The sequence below is a fragment of the Macrobrachium rosenbergii genome, chromosome 16 (genome assembly GCF_040412425.1).
Source record: "Macrobrachium rosenbergii isolate ZJJX-2024 chromosome 16, ASM4041242v1, whole genome shotgun sequence".
Taxonomy (NCBI): Eukaryota; Metazoa; Arthropoda; class Malacostraca; order Decapoda; family Palaemonidae; genus Macrobrachium; species Macrobrachium rosenbergii.
In genome coordinates this window covers 38,738,308-38,754,219 of record NC_089756.1, presented here as the reverse complement: position 1 = coordinate 38,754,219, position 15,912 = coordinate 38,738,308, and the positions used below count along the sequence as shown (strand labels likewise).

The 15,912-nt window shown below is 34.3% G+C and overlaps 2 protein-coding genes across 3 annotated transcripts in view; one reads left to right on the top strand and one right to left on the bottom strand.

The window, feature by feature from the left end:
* Positions 1 to 13,140, bottom strand: part of LOC136847322 (uncharacterized) — a 74,530-nt gene extending 61,390 nt beyond the window's left edge. The window contains exon 1 of the mRNA XM_067118883.1: positions 13,020 to 13,140. The gene's annotated coding sequence lies outside the window, so the exon portion shown is untranslated. The remainder of the gene's footprint in view (positions 1 to 13,019) is intronic.
* On the top strand, positions 9,885 to 15,465 carry LOC136847321 (uncharacterized). 2 transcript variants are annotated; one of them, XM_067118880.1, is made up of 3 exons: positions 9,885 to 10,267; positions 12,203 to 12,558; positions 14,733 to 15,465. In XM_067118880.1, the coding sequence occupies exons 2-3, from the start codon at positions 12,372 to 12,374 to the stop codon at positions 15,257 to 15,259; spliced, it is 714 nt and encodes a 237-aa protein (XP_066974981.1). In that variant the 5' UTR covers positions 9,885 to 10,267; positions 12,203 to 12,371; the 3' UTR covers positions 15,260 to 15,465. The 2 variants fall into 2 exon arrangements, with proteins under 2 accessions (XP_066974981.1, XP_066974982.1); XM_067118881.1 differs by lacking the exon at positions 9,885 to 10,267 and having other exon boundaries at positions 12,235 to 12,558; positions 14,736 to 15,465.
* The last annotated feature ends 447 nt before the right edge of the window (positions 15,466 to 15,912 follow it).

The following is a 15,912-nucleotide window of genomic DNA, read 5'->3' as shown; positions in this document are numbered from 1 at the left end:
ACCACTGAGCTGATTAACCGCTCTCCTAGGGCTGGCCCGAAGGATTAGATTTATCTTACGTGGCTAAGAACCAACTGGTTACCTAGCAACGGGACCTACAGCTTATTGTGGAATCCGAACCGCATTATAACGAGAAATGAATTTCTATCACCAGAAATAAATTCCTCTAATTCTTCACTGACCGGTCGGAAAATCGAACCTGGGACCAGCAGAGTGCTAGCTGAGAACGATACCCACCCATCCAATGAGGAACTACTTCAAGAACTCTATACCAAGCGTGAACGGAATATATTAGCCTTTTTTTTTTTTAAGACCCACAACTGTTCGATTCAGTTCAACAGAGACTGAGAAAGACAGACACGTATAGGCTTACACAAATGACGACTTCTTTACCCTAATGGATCACAAAAACACAAAGATACGACCGGAAGTTGATATATTCTGTATGTTAGAACATGCTGGTTTCGTCAGCGGTCGACAGACACGTGACAAGAGATATATTTATATATATGTTGCGAGGTCAGGTGTCTTTTGACATTCCGCACCCACAAACAAACACATATTATACATATATAAAGAAATATATACATCTATATATTTATATATATATGTGTATATATATAACATATACATAATATATGTTTTATATATATACATATAGCCTATATATGTATATATATATATGTATATAAATGAACATTAAGCTAAAAATGTCGTTTGATATGCAATTCACTCATGCTCGTAATAAACACCGAAGGGGAATTAATAAGTGATAAGCAATCCGTCACCTTATCACTTATAAATAACCCTTCGGTGTTTATGTCGTGGATGGGTAAATTTCATATTAAATGACATCTGAAGCTTAATCCTTGTAAACATAAAATAATGTTATGGTGCATGTGATAAAAATGCCATATACACACACACTGTATATATACATATATATATAAATATATACATATTAATATATGTATTTATATATATAAATATAAATATATATATACAAATATATAAATACATACATATATAAACATATATATATGTAAATAAATATACTTATATACTCATTTATTTAAATCAGGGATGAAATAATCATTAGCCATACATTAAAAACCTACATTATCTGAGCACAAAAATACGTTATTTTTTCAGCTAACCTCAAATGTCTCTATTTAACCCAAAGCATCTATCCCTTGAAAGATCTCTTCTAAAAGTATATGACAATTTACACTACGTCACGTCACTCATTTTAAAAAATAAAATTAATTATTTCCTTTCCTTACGTCATGAAACATTTCATCAGGAGTCGACAACGCGCTAAACGCCTGACAGCCATAGAGAATATATATCACAAAGCATTTTTAGGTTTAAAGGGTAAACACTGAATAATGCGAATAGAATGTCGAATTTACTTGTTCTTTCGTTACAAGTTTCGAACGGAAATCGAACCAAAACTTTAATCAGATTTTCCATTTGAAAAAAAACACGAGCTGATCATTTGGGACGGTGTTCTGCGAAATGGAATGATAATCTGCATGTACACTGGACGCAATTCTAATAAATATGATTTTGTGTGGCTATCACTTTCAACGCGCAATGGCGAACAGTGAACTACGCTAATATTTCAGTTCTCTATATCTATTCGTTGGTGTATAGATATGTGTGTGTATATGTATATGTATGTATGAATGTTTGTATGCATATATATATATATATATATATATATATATATATATATATATATATATATATATATATATATATATATATAAATTAAATTGACTCACATATATATATATATATATCGAACACAAGTCTCCCAAATGAAATGCCAGAGCGCTACCAACTGATCCACACAGGTTATGAAAGAAGTTGGAATTTAATTATATATAATATTATATATATATATATATATATATATATATATATATATATATATATATATATATATATATATATAGTTTCCCATACCAAGGATGGTTCCAAAGTACAAACAACACAAGTTAATGTTTGATGTACACTTAAAATGGTGAACCATGGCTAAAAACGCTGCCCCTGTGCAGTCAACATCTGCACACAAGACTCATCAACAGTGTGTAGCAACCCCCTACACCCACTGCATCATTCATGCAATCTCCCACTCCCTAATAAGGCCCCTTCTTTCCAATACATCTTTGCTTCCATGCACCCAACCCTTCCTAGTTCCATCTTTCTTTCCCCTTAACACTTCAGAATCATACATTCTATTCACAAATTTATTGTCCACCATTTTCTCCACATGATCAAACCATCTTAAAACACAAATGATCCATTCTGTCAACTATGCTAACCTTTTCAGCTCTTTCATATACCACATAAACAAAAGTCATTTCAACATCTTCAGTCGTATCTTATGGGTGTCCTACGCATCAGATGTGTGACAGGAATATAAATCTAATCTGAGAATGCCATTAATGAAGCGGGGAGGTGTGGAATTACAAATATCCTTTCCGATACGAAGAAAACAAATTGCGTTTTGGATCTTTCCGTCAGGTTATTTCGAGAATGTAAGTAAGTAAGTAAGTAATAATAATAATAATAATAATAATAATAATAATAATAATAATAAATAATAATAATAATAATAATAATAATAATAATAATAATATTATATTCACGATTTCCTATAACGATGGGTATATATATATATATATATATATATATATATATATATATATATATATATATATATATATATATATATATATATATATATATATAGTTGAGAAGAATGAAAAGATAAGTCACAGTTACATTGCACATATACATAGGCCTACAGTATAACATATATTATATATATACACATATACATGCATACATACATACATACAGTGTATATACAGTATATATGTATATAATTATTCAGTTCACGTTTGGTTGCAACATCAATGTCATAATGCCACTAATAGAACTTCACCATTCAAACGCTATTTCGCATTGACAAGCATAGCTGATAAAAACAGGGTGGAAGTGGATTTAGACTGTCAAAACTAATAATTTAATCTACCGGTTCTGACATACTGATCCGTAGTTATATAGTTGCATAGAATTTTAACATTGGAACTCGAGGATCGACGTCTAGGAGATTAAGAAATATTATGAAATTGTTTGCGAAAAATGTACTGAATGTATACAGTATATATAATACATGTTTATAAATGTATACTGTATATATATACATATATATGTGTTTACATTATATACATATATATACTGTATATATATATATATATATATATATGTGTGTGTGTGTGTGTGTGTGTGTGTGTGTGTGTGTGTGTGTTTGCATCTCACTAAGAAAAGACCCGAAAATGAGCCCACATGGAACGTGGCCTGATTTGGAGGTTGGGTGGGCTGGAGGGCTTGAATACTTTTTTTTTTTAATTTGTTCCCCTGTTGGTCTAAGCAGTGAATTGTGTAACTGACGGTTAAACGATTGTGGTGGATGCTATTATAAAGGTGAGAAGCATGAAGCTACCAACCCCATTTTAGAAAGATTTCTAAACCCTGATTACATATATATATATATATATATATATATATATATATATATATATATATATATATATATATAAGCACAAATATCGCTTGATATTCAATTCAATATGGCTTGGGAATAAATTAAACGCAAGGGAAATTGCAATCGATAAGAGCTTCAGTTTGGCTGGGTTCGAACCGTTGCCTGGTTTGGAAACTACAGTAGACAGTGACTTTTACCACTTTGCTGTATATGACAAAGAAAAGCCTGTACATACATACATACATATATATATATGTAAATATATATATATATATATATATATATATATATATATATATATATAGAGAGAGAGAGAGAGAGAGAGAGAGAGAGAGAGAGAGAGAGAGAGAGAGAGAGAGAGAGAGAGAGATAAATCGATATACATACTGTACATGCATGCATACATATTGTACATATGCACATATATATACTGTATATACAGTATATATATATATATAACATATTTTATATATACTATATACATACATACATACTATAGATGAGGGCAATTAACGAAAAAGCCCATTTGTCACACAAGCACACCAAAGCACGTGCCGCTCTCTCCCATTATTGATCACGTGACCTCGACGCCCAATCAGAGCTCGACCTGACGAACAGATGACACCGTCACGTTGCACTTATCACATGGGAGATCGAGACGAGAAGCCTATACACGAGTAAGATTAATTAGCGTTTATAACACCAGAAAGATAAAGGGAAAAAGTTCCTCCCTTTTGAAGTTGTAGCCGTACAAAGCTTGAAGAGGAAATATTGCCAATTAAGAAGTTATGTTACCCAGGTTTTGCTAACTTCCAAGCGTCGCTCACTGGTTCAAATTAAGCCGGCTTTATGCCAGCTCTGGTCCGTGCCCAAAGCCGGGAAGGAAGGGTGGTGAGGTAGTACGGGAACGAGAGGACTGGTGTGGACTTTCGAACTCGGTCCAATGGTTTGACATGCACCTGTTGACCTTTTGCTGTTTGGTCATTTTAACTAGAGAATTTATGTAGGTATATATATAATATATATATATATATATATATATATATATATATATATATACATATATATATTATATATTCATGTATATTTACATATATATACACTTCCAAATGTATAAAAGAACAAATAGAAATCATATACCTCTACGATATTTGGAAACAGAAAAGTGGCTCGAGTGGATAAGCATGAGAGAGAGAGAGAGAGAGAGAGAGAGAGAGAGAGAGAGAGAGAGAGAGAGAGAGAGAGAGCCTTTCGAAGTGGAAACCCATTACTTTTTTCGCCACTCCCATCAAGGAGTCGCATCTCTCTCTCTCTCTCTCTCTCTCTCTCCAGTTAGGTTTAGTGATGAGCTCTTATTTAATTCATTTGGAATCTCTCTCTCTCTCTCTCTCTTTCTCTCCGTGTCTGTCTCTGTCTCTCTCTCTCTCTGGGGTCCTTCAGGATTCTTAAGTAATACGTCGAGGGAGAATGGGGAGGAATGTCCTTGCCTTTCAGGATTGTTAATGGAAGAGTAATGTTATCAGCAGGCGACACAGTCCATATGTGTTATCTTAAAGGTGAGGTAAACACACATATATATGGCAGATTAGATCGGGTCTGTGTTTAACAAAATACTTCGTCCATCTTTAATTTGTGATTTTTTTTCTTATCTCTTTTTTTTCTTTTTCCGTCGTTTTTCTTTTTTTTTTACTGTCTATTCGTCAGTTTGTCTAAGTGGGTTACTTTTCGTTTTGGCTCAGAGGTTGATTTAGTCGAAGAATTCTGTGAGAGAGAGAGAGAGAGAGAGAGAGAGAGAGAGAGAGAGAGAGAGAGAGAGAGAGAAATTTCTCGCTTATTCAGATAGAGGAAAAGCAAGCCTCTTTGAACGGTCATTGTTACGTAAATGTATATATATTTAAAGATAAATCTGTACAGAAAGCTTTCGGGAAACGCCCACATTCCTGAAAGCTTCCTGTGCAGATTTATCTTTAAATACTCGTATATATATGTACATATACATGACTGTGGATTTGTTTCTCCATTTCAAGACTCATACTACTGTATTTTTTTTTTATTTGTTTCACAAGCTGGTAAATTGTCGCATTTGAACGATTATTATTATAGGTTTCACGTGTTGATAAACGGTCCTCTTTAAACAAATATATTATTTTATTATTATTATTATTTCAAATGCTGATACACTGTCATCTTTGAACAATTATTATTATTATTATTATTTGTTTCAAAAGCTGATAAACGGTCCTCTTTAACCAAATACATTATTTTATCATTATTATTTTCAGAATCTGGTAAACTGTCTTCTTTGGACAAATATTACCGTATTATTATTATTATTATTATTATTATTATTATTTATTATTATTATTATTATTATTATTATTATTATTATTGTCATTTGTTTCGCATGCTGATAAGCCATCCTCTTTAAACAAATAAATTATTTTATTATTATTATTATTATTATATTATTATTATTATCACCGTGAGCGAGAGAGAGAGATTAACATTTGTTTTTCTTCTCGAATCCTACCACCATCGACTTAATGGTCTTCAGACCATTCCAGTCTTTACGACCGTTTTATGCAGATTCTAAGTTGTCGTGTTTGCGGGAGGCCTCGCAGACTGCGTGTGCGTGTGTGCGTGCGTGTGCATGTGTGTTTTGCAAGTGTGCTTATTTATCTACACTTTTAGCGATTACACAGAGGTAAATAAATACGATTCGCTCTCCATTTTCCTATTATTTGAATTAAATCAGAATAAGTGTCCTTTGTGTTTTATTGCAAGGCCACTAAACACAAGTTACACACAAAGTTAAAAGCGACGATTGTGCAACAATTTTCAGCGCTAAAAGGAAAATTGAGAGTAAGAGGTTTGAAAGGTGTAACAGGAGGAAAACCTCGCAGTTGCACTGTGAAACAATTGTTAGAGAAGGTGGAATGTCAGATTGAAGAAGGAATATGAACGGAGACACAGTAAAAGGAATGAAAGGGGTTGCAGCAAGGGGACGAAGGGACGCTGCAAAGAACCTTAGGTAATGCCTACAGTGCACCGCGTGACGGTTTTATAACTAATTTATCCTTAAACTATGAGCAGTGACACTTCATTAATGCTTCACTCGCGCGAGAGAGCATCGATGAGAATGTGGTGCTGGTATAAGCTGTTTCTCATGGAACAAATAATGTTCACGAGCAAAGAAGTATACAGTCTCTCTCTCTCTCTCTCTCTCTCTCTCTCTCTCTCTCTCTCTCTCTCTCATTAGAGTCTATGATAGTTTTCCCTTTGCAAGGTAAGTATGATCCCACTATACATCGAAAATATACTGTGTATGAATCTGCACGTATGAAAACACATACATAAATACAAATACATACATACATATACATACATACACACATCCACGAAAATATTAATAAAAAAAAATTATACCAAAAAACCGTAACCTTCCTTAACATACAAAAAGACAATCCCAACAGTTACTGTCAACGACAAAAAAAAAAAAAAACTGTCAACAACACAGGATCGATGACAGTTCCTTCCTCTGTCCCCCTGAAGGACAAAAACTGCCCTGAAGGACTTGACCCGAGTTCCTATGTTTCCAAGGTCATGCCAACAGTTGGAATTTGTAAATATTGGTCTGCGGACCTTTTGTGACCTTCGTGGTGGTCAAATCAGATCAAAGCTTTGGTTCAGACGGTGACTGAAGGAAAGAGTGTTTGATCTTACATTTGGCAGCAGGTTGCATGAAAGTTTGTATTGCATACTTACACACAAACACGTACACACACTCGCCAACACACGCTAGTTTATGTAAACGTTTCCAGAGAGGCCAAATTAGAACAGCGTACCTTTTTGGAGATACCTTATGTAAATGATCAAAGTAAACTGTGAATAAATATATTTATATATATAAATATAAATGTATATATGTGTGTGCGTGTGTATGATATAAATATACACAAACATATACTAACTTTATCACTTCCACAATTATCTGTGCATTAATACAATTACTAACAAGACCTCTTTGAAACTGGATGGTATCTAGCAGAGATATTTATTTTAAAAAATTACAAGCTTTCCAGGACTAACAGTCTTCATCGTCAAGTATCCGTCGACGGATACTTGACAACGAGAACTGTTAGTCTTGGAAAGCTTGTAACTTTTGTTTTTTTTATAAATATCACCGCTAAATAACATCCAATTTCAATGAGGTCCTGTTAGTAATTGTATTAACACACACATATATATATAGTGTGTATATATATATATATATATATATATATATATATATAAAAACAACTACGAATATAAATCCATATAGGCTATACTTATTTGCACTCTTACTAACTCTCTCTCTCTCTCTCTCTCTCTTAGGATACCTATCTCCTCAACTACCTTTTCGCTGGACCATCAAAATCCGAGAGCAAAGAAAACACATAACAATATTGATGATAAAAAAATTCAACAATATTCAGAGTAAGGTCCATCGCCCTAAACTCTGCTCAGCCGGCCGAACTTCGGACTTTGGCGCATCAAAGACTTGTACCGTACAAGTCCAGGAGATGAAACCGTAAGTCATGCAACACAGTCTTGGAGCGTTGCGGGACGAAAGTTGCGTCCTGTTAAGATCACTTGGCGTTTGTGGTAATATTATTTCATGAACGCTATTATCAGTAAATGAATTATATTGTAAAATCTGCACCTGGGTGTATTTTTACCCGAATGGTAATACAATCGTTAATACAAGGTGGCGTTTTCATTATTTTTCTTTTTTTGTATTATAGGGTACACTGTACCTTTGGGTAGCCACGAGTTCGCTTTAGCTAGAAATGATTGGATTAGGTATAAAAATGCGATGTGTATATATATATATATATATATATATATATATATATATATATATATATATATATATATATATATATATATATATTATATATATATATACATATACATATGAAGCTTAAAATTACACTAACACGCTATGTAGATATGCAATGTACCGCAAGGAAAGTGAAACACTTGGTGTAAATCCTGACCGGTTTCGATTTTATATCTAAGGCATCCTCAAGTGTAAGATTTAAAGACTAAACCCAGTTTTTTTATTTTTCCTATGGTACATTTGCATATACTGTCTATATATGTGTATATATATATAATATATATATACATATGTATATATACATCTATATATATAATATATATATGTATTACATATATATATATATATATATATATATATATATATATATATATATATATATATATATATATATATGAATGAATGAAAGCGAGTTGTTTCTCGCTTTCATTCATTCATTCATTCATTCATTCATATATATATATATATATATATATATATATATATATATATATATATATATATATATATATATATATATATATATATACCGATCACCCACCCAAGCAATGGCTCATGCTGGTCCTGACATCTTGACGATTCCAATCATTTTGGTAATTTACCCACAATGCCGCGGAGTTGGGATAATCGTAATGAACACCGAAATATCTATTACTCTCGACAGATCGATGACTATCTATCGTTGTATCGAACAGGGAGGATATTTTACCATAATGAAATGAGCCTAAATATGAAGAGAGAGAGAGAGAGAGAGAGAGAGAGAGAGAGAGAGAGAGAATTACCATGATGCTACTTTATCTAAACGCTTCACAGACATGTATCATATGTTAATATTAAAATTAACGAAATTAACACTACTTCGGCCTAATTACTGCTTTCATTTTGTAGCCTGCATTAATTAGGCCTATATCCATTTAAAAGTTATTCAGTACTTTATTCACTATATAAATTATATAAGACTAACAAAAAGCTACATGAAAAATAAAATTAGGTCTAACTACAATTCACAACTCACAACTACACAAAAATTCAAAAGATGTCCTCTCTCTCTCTCTCATACGAGGTCACCCAACCTGGAGGTCACGATCTGCAGAAATGCTTCGCCAAGCGACACCTGACCCTGACAAAGCACAACAGCAGCTGATGCCCTTATCACTTCCGGTCACAGCGGATGACCTTAGGGCACCTCAATGATGCAACTGTGCTATTTTGACATCTAACAGGACGATTTATGTGCAAGTTAAGCGATTTATCTTCGTCTTAACCTTAGCTTCTTGGGCGACTGCCTGTGTATTAGTTTGTACTGTGTTGAATTTACCATAAATTTAGTGAAGAATGAATTACAGAGTCTGTCGTGGTCAAGTCCGGTACAGGATCTGAGATCCCTAACCGCCAACTCGCCGGAAACGGTCCTATAAATAGGACCCGATCCCACATCTCTTCGGGTGTTCGCCTTCCCTGTTCGAGAGCCTATACTGAGGTTGCCAAGGTGGATCCGATTCCCCTTTTTTTAAGACCCTAAATCATACATACAGTCTCTGAACGGCCCTCCCTGTCCTATCCATCTTCATCTATTAAAAAAAATAAGTATCCCACTACGCCCCCCTCTCTTTATTTTCACTATTAAAAAAAGAGGAATAAGTAGAAATAAGAACCCAGCACCCCCCCCCCCCGTATTTTGATTGCGACTAGTGATTATCGTTCATCGGGCCGTCGTCATCATCATCAAGCGGTGCTGCTTCCCTTTGACGAATTATCGGAGATTTGGTTCTCTCCGACAGTTCAGCCAACCGCTGCGTGCTCTTTCTAATCTCTCGAGACAAAAGGTATGTATGAGAATGAAAAGAGTACACTTGGCGTGTTTATGTTGGGGGCAGGTGTGGGTGGGTTGGGAGGAAATACAATTTTTTTTTTTTTATTTGCATTCTTGGTGGTACATAAGCCTAGTACTAATTACATCATACTACTTTCTTTAAGGATACGAATTACGCCAGTTTTAATATCTATATATATATATATATATATATATATATATATATATATATATATACATATACTTGCTAATATTAACTGCTAATTACGTCAGTTCCAAAACCGAATATTTTCCTCACAAAATTTTAGTCCTGATCAAACGATTATTGAGAGAGAGAGAGAGAGAGAGAGAGAGAGAGAGAGAGAGAGAGAGAGAGAGAGAGAGAGAGAGAGAGACCGTTCAGTTCATATTTGTGAGATATATTTCAAAATGATGCACTCTGCTGATAGGCCTATATCTCTTTTGAATGTAATTCTTTACAAGCACTATCCCCCCCTCTCTCTCTCTCTATCCCTCCCCAAAATCTATTCAAATATTTCTCACCTGTTTTTCGCTGAAATTATTTATATTCTTGTTTTTTTGCTCTAGCAGTTTTATTACCTACACCCACGGACTTCAAGACACGCATGCGCACTCAAACGATTGAACATCAATACCCTTAAACTTCGAAGAAAACGAGAGAGAGAGAGAGAGAGAGAGAGAGAGAGAGAGAGAGAGAGAGAGAGAGAGAGAGAGAGAGAGAGAGAAGGGAAGTTTTACTAGTGTCACTCAAGCAAAAAAATGGTCTTATAAAGCATAACATTCAATGTACTGTAGATATAGGTCTATAGGTCTATCATCAATGTGCAAACGGCAACTGTATAACATAATGATTTCCCCAAAGCAAATAACAATGACTCAGGTTATAATAATAATAATAATAATAATAATAATAATAATAATAATAATAATAATAATAATAATAATAATAAATGCATCTATAAACCAACGAAAGAAAAAGAAAGGTTTTTAAAAGCTTAAAAAAAAAAAAAGACCTGTTGATTATCTATTCACATTCTGGCCCAAAGGGGCGCCAGACAGCCAATGAAAAACAAACTTTATTTTCACTTTTCCAATCGTTATATCCCCGTAAAAGTTGTTTGGGTAAGAGCTCTTAGAGTGAACCAATACTAAAAATAATAGCAAAACCAAAAGAACAAAATAACAACAACAATTATTATGAAAATAATATCCCAAACCAGAACTTAAAAACTAAGACACCAATTATAATCTAATTTCGGCCTAATTTCCACGAAATTGCCTGTCACTTTCATAGGCCGGGTTCGTACCGGGATTCTGGCAGACGTTCTGCGTTATCCATTTTACGTTCGTTCTCAGAAGATAAGTTAAATTACTAATTATATATATATATATATATATATATATATATATATATATATATATATATATAGCTCATCATCAAAGGTGCAGCAGACAGGTTTGACTTAACCCATTGCTAATAAGTATAAAAACCTCCTCTCTCTCTCTCTCTCTCTCTCTCTCTCTCTCTCTCTCTCTCTCTCTATATATATATATATATATATATATATATATATATATATATATATATATATTTATATATATAATATTCAAACTTTCCCTGCGCTAAAATTTATGTATTGACTCTGCAGTTTCATTATGAAAACGCTATAGTATTTTGAAAATTCTTTAAGGACCAAAGAATTAATTTGAGAAGAATTAATTTGATATCAAATTTCATGCAGCAAAGTCACAAGTTCACAAAATTGCCCTATTAGATGGATATTTTTTTGGTACATAGGCCTAAGTCAGCAATTTTCTCTATAAATAGCATCCGTTTAAAATAATAATAGCCGTTTTATGACTCAAACCCTGCAATATCCCAGTAAACGACGCTTGTTACTGATAAAAATAAAACTATCCATTTCAGGGCTCGAATTTCCACGGAGCCTAGGCCTACGGAAGCCAGCGGCCGCTCAACCGAACAGTGAACCCCGGGAGAACACCAACGAACCTCTGTGGCAACCCCTTTTCTCCCCACCCCCCCACCTCTCCAACCTCGTACTTCAACCTAATAGCAAGTTTTTCAAGTCAGGAAGATGAAAGGAATCGGATATTACTTAGCAATAGCAATCACAGCACTGCTGTTCATCAGGGGGACTGAAAGTGCTGCCCAGCTGTTCAGGGTCAGAAGGTCGATCAGGGTATGTACCCCGAGGGACGTTGCCCGGATAGGGCACTTCATGTGCAAAAGGAGTGTCTTGCCGACGGAGGGGCAAGATGGAGGTTAGTTTATGGGATTTCTGTATATTTTAAAAGTTTATTTAACGGTTAAATTCACCGTTAGTTGCGGACTTCGTTGTTGGCTGACAGTGGTGGGTTGATGGCAAAGTTTAGACTAGGTCATGGTGGTAAATTCAAGCTTTGTGTTTACTTAATTATTTTGCAACGGTTAAACTCAGTGTCTATCTATATATCTATGTATCTCGCTGATTTAACGTGCTGCTGGTGGGCCTCTGTACGTTTCAGGAAGTCGGCACTTCGCACGGGTGAAAGAAATACACTGTAAATTTCGTTAAATCACGAAATAAAAGTTATTTTACAGCAAAAACTTAACACAGTTTAACGCATACTAGGCCTGTCCGATAACGTCTTTCGTAACAGCTCTGAATGAGAACCAAATTTCCTTTTTGGAATATATATTTGCGATACGAATTATCAAAAGACGTCCCAAAAATTACACTTACATTTAAATTGAAGGCACTTCCACGAAAAAACACTGCCCCAATTCTTAACGCCGAGGGAAAATACCTTGTTAACACTAGCACCACTTAACGAATACTGACGGTTTAAGGAATTAAGGTTCACTCCAGCTTATCTCACCAGGTGTTTGGAAGGGAAGGAACAATGATAGGTCTTTATTTTCGCTTAACAAAATTGTAAGGGCACACTGAGCGAGCCTTTTTCTTACTTATTTGTTATTGTCAATGGCTGTGAGAGTTATCGTGACATTTATGGAAAGTAAATAAGATTAATTTACTTCTAAAAAAATGGAAACGTCAGGCGATTTGAAAATTGTAGCTACTGGTCGTTGAACTGCCGATTTGCAAACGACATCGTTTTTCTCTTTCACTGGCTAATTGTTATTGAAAACTCGATGTGTTTTTATTATAAAGGTAATTATTTATTTATATTATATTTCCTTGGTATAGTTTAATCTTTGCTTCTCTATTTGTTTACATACTGGAATTTTTGTCTTTGTTTAAATTGGAGGCCTAGACCTATACGTAGCATGTTGCTGTTCAGCTAAAAATTCAGTCCATTTCCTTTTAAGGACTTTTAATTACTTTTTGCTAATATATTTTCTTCGTCCGTAGTCATAATCATAATAATAATAAGATCGCTCAGGATATTAGCCAAATTTTAACCTATTTTTCATAGTACAAGGTTTATTCATTTTTACACTGAACACTTACTCCTTATAAATGCGAATCTCTAAAAGCAAGAACACTTTCCTTTAAGATTTCTTCCTGTGCTTTTTTTATAGAGGAAATACTTCTTTTCAAAGTACGAAGAACAGGAAGTGAAATGGAGAGAGAGAGAGAGAGAGAGAGAGAGAGAGAGAGAGAGAGAGAGAGAGCAATCTATAATTGGAAAGTATCGGGGTTTAAATCTGTCCTGTAAAAGATAAAAACCAGTAAAAATGGGAATAGAAATGGTGACACTTTTAATCTTTGAAAATAAAACCGGGATATGCGATGGAAACGATCAACTCTGCTTAATCGTTACACTGTTGGTGGTTACAAACACACACACACACACACACACAACTGGAAGAATTATGGAGCAAAACAGGAAATGTGTAGAACAGAACTTAGAAAAAGTAAGAGAGATGAAGAGGGACTGACAGAGTGGAAGAATAATGTTGATAAATATGTTTCAGCTTTCTTCGTTACGCATCTCTAGACCCAAACAGTTTGTTAGTTTGCCAGTTGACGGACTTAACGTCAACAATTAGTGCAGTACGAATGGCTGACGTCACTCGTAATCTGCAGAGTTTGAGAATTTTCTGCCGATGAGAAAAATGTATGTATCTTTTTGCTAAAGTATCTCACTTTGCTTTGCTTTGCGATTAAATATTATATTTAATGCTAGGCTTATGTATATTAAATTATTTTCAGATTTGCGTGTGGGTTGTATAGTAATATAGACCTTAAAAATGCATTGTATTTGCGCTTTTATAAACTCAGATGCAGCGTGTGTAGGTGGTATACGAATGCTCTCTTTTATCCATTATTTATTTGATGCGGTATTTGAACTAATGTCAACACTCTAACCACAAAACGGTAAATATTTTCATAATCCTGAACATTTACAGCTACAGTGTGAATCAGAGTTTGGCAAATTGAATGTTATTTTTTTCGTTGACATAGTACTAATGCCATCACCCGTAAACCCAGCAGGTAATGTTCGACCAGACGAACGGAGCCTCGAACACCAAGAGAGGAGCAAGGATTCGAACACGTTCTCAAGAGCGGAATCCTCAGGAAGAGATGCCTTTTGGGAGGAGAGTCCCGAACATGCCTTCCATGATATATATCCTTTCTTGGAGTTCAAAAGAGTAACTTATTATGAAGGAAGTGGTCAAATTGACGGCAGGTATTTTGACGGTAGTGGTCATACTGAAGGCAGTTATTTTGGCGGTAGTGGTCAAATTGAAGGCAGTTATTCTGACGGCAGTGGTCTAATTGACGGCAGTTATTTTGACGGTAGTGGTCAAATTGATGGCAGTTATTTTGACGGTAGTGGTCAAATTGACGGCAGTTATTTTGACGGAAGAGGTCATATTGACGACAGTCTCACAGAGAGGAAGCTGCAAAAGAGATCGAACAAGTGGCCGAGGAAATTCGAGACCATCGCCGATATTAGGAAATATTGCTGTCATCACGACTGTCCTATTGAGCTGTTCCTGGCTGAATGCGCCTAGGAGACGAGCTGTTCGTTGCCGAATGTGCCTAGGCCTAGGGAACAGCATAGGAACGGACAGTTAGGCCTTACAAATAAGATAAATTCCACAATAAGACAAAATTCCACATTCATAAAAAGTGAAGTTCAACTTTCATATGAAATGGCTTGAAAACAATTGTTTATTAAGAAGTGGCATTCAGTAATAAACACCTTTTTGAAAACTAAGAGTCCTCGTTAATTACCTTTAGTATATTGCATTCTTTAGTTCTATATATTTGTTCGTATTTCTATGTTTCTATAAATTCTTCATGGGACGATATTTTTGCTTTACTAAAAAAGGAGATAAGATTGAAAGAACAAGGTTACAAATATTTGATGTTTATTGACAAATAAGCTCAGTACAAACTTTATATACGAGAAAAAAGTTACAAATTCTTAAGAATTGCAAATAGCAATGTCGAGGAAATAAGAGATATATTTAGGTAAATGCATATTAACATACAAAAAAAAATTCCGTAGATAATACCTAAAGATTTTTATACTTTATTAAGAAATGTAAGTCATATTATGAGAAGAGGTTCCTTTTCTAGTTCTGAAGCAATTTTTATTTTTACTTAGGTAAATAAATGCTGACCTAAAATAATAGAAATATTGATAATGGTGTCATAAAAG

Excerpts from the sequence above, each read along its gene's own strand:
- LOC136847321 (XM_067118880.1), top strand. The coding sequence starts at position 12,372 with ATGAAAGGAATCGGATATTACTTAGCAATAGCAATCACAGCACTGCTG. Across the intron at positions 12,559-14,732 it reads GACGGAGGGGCAAGATGGAG|CAGGTAATGTTCGACCAGAC; the intron begins GTTAGTTTATGG and ends CCGTAAACCCAG.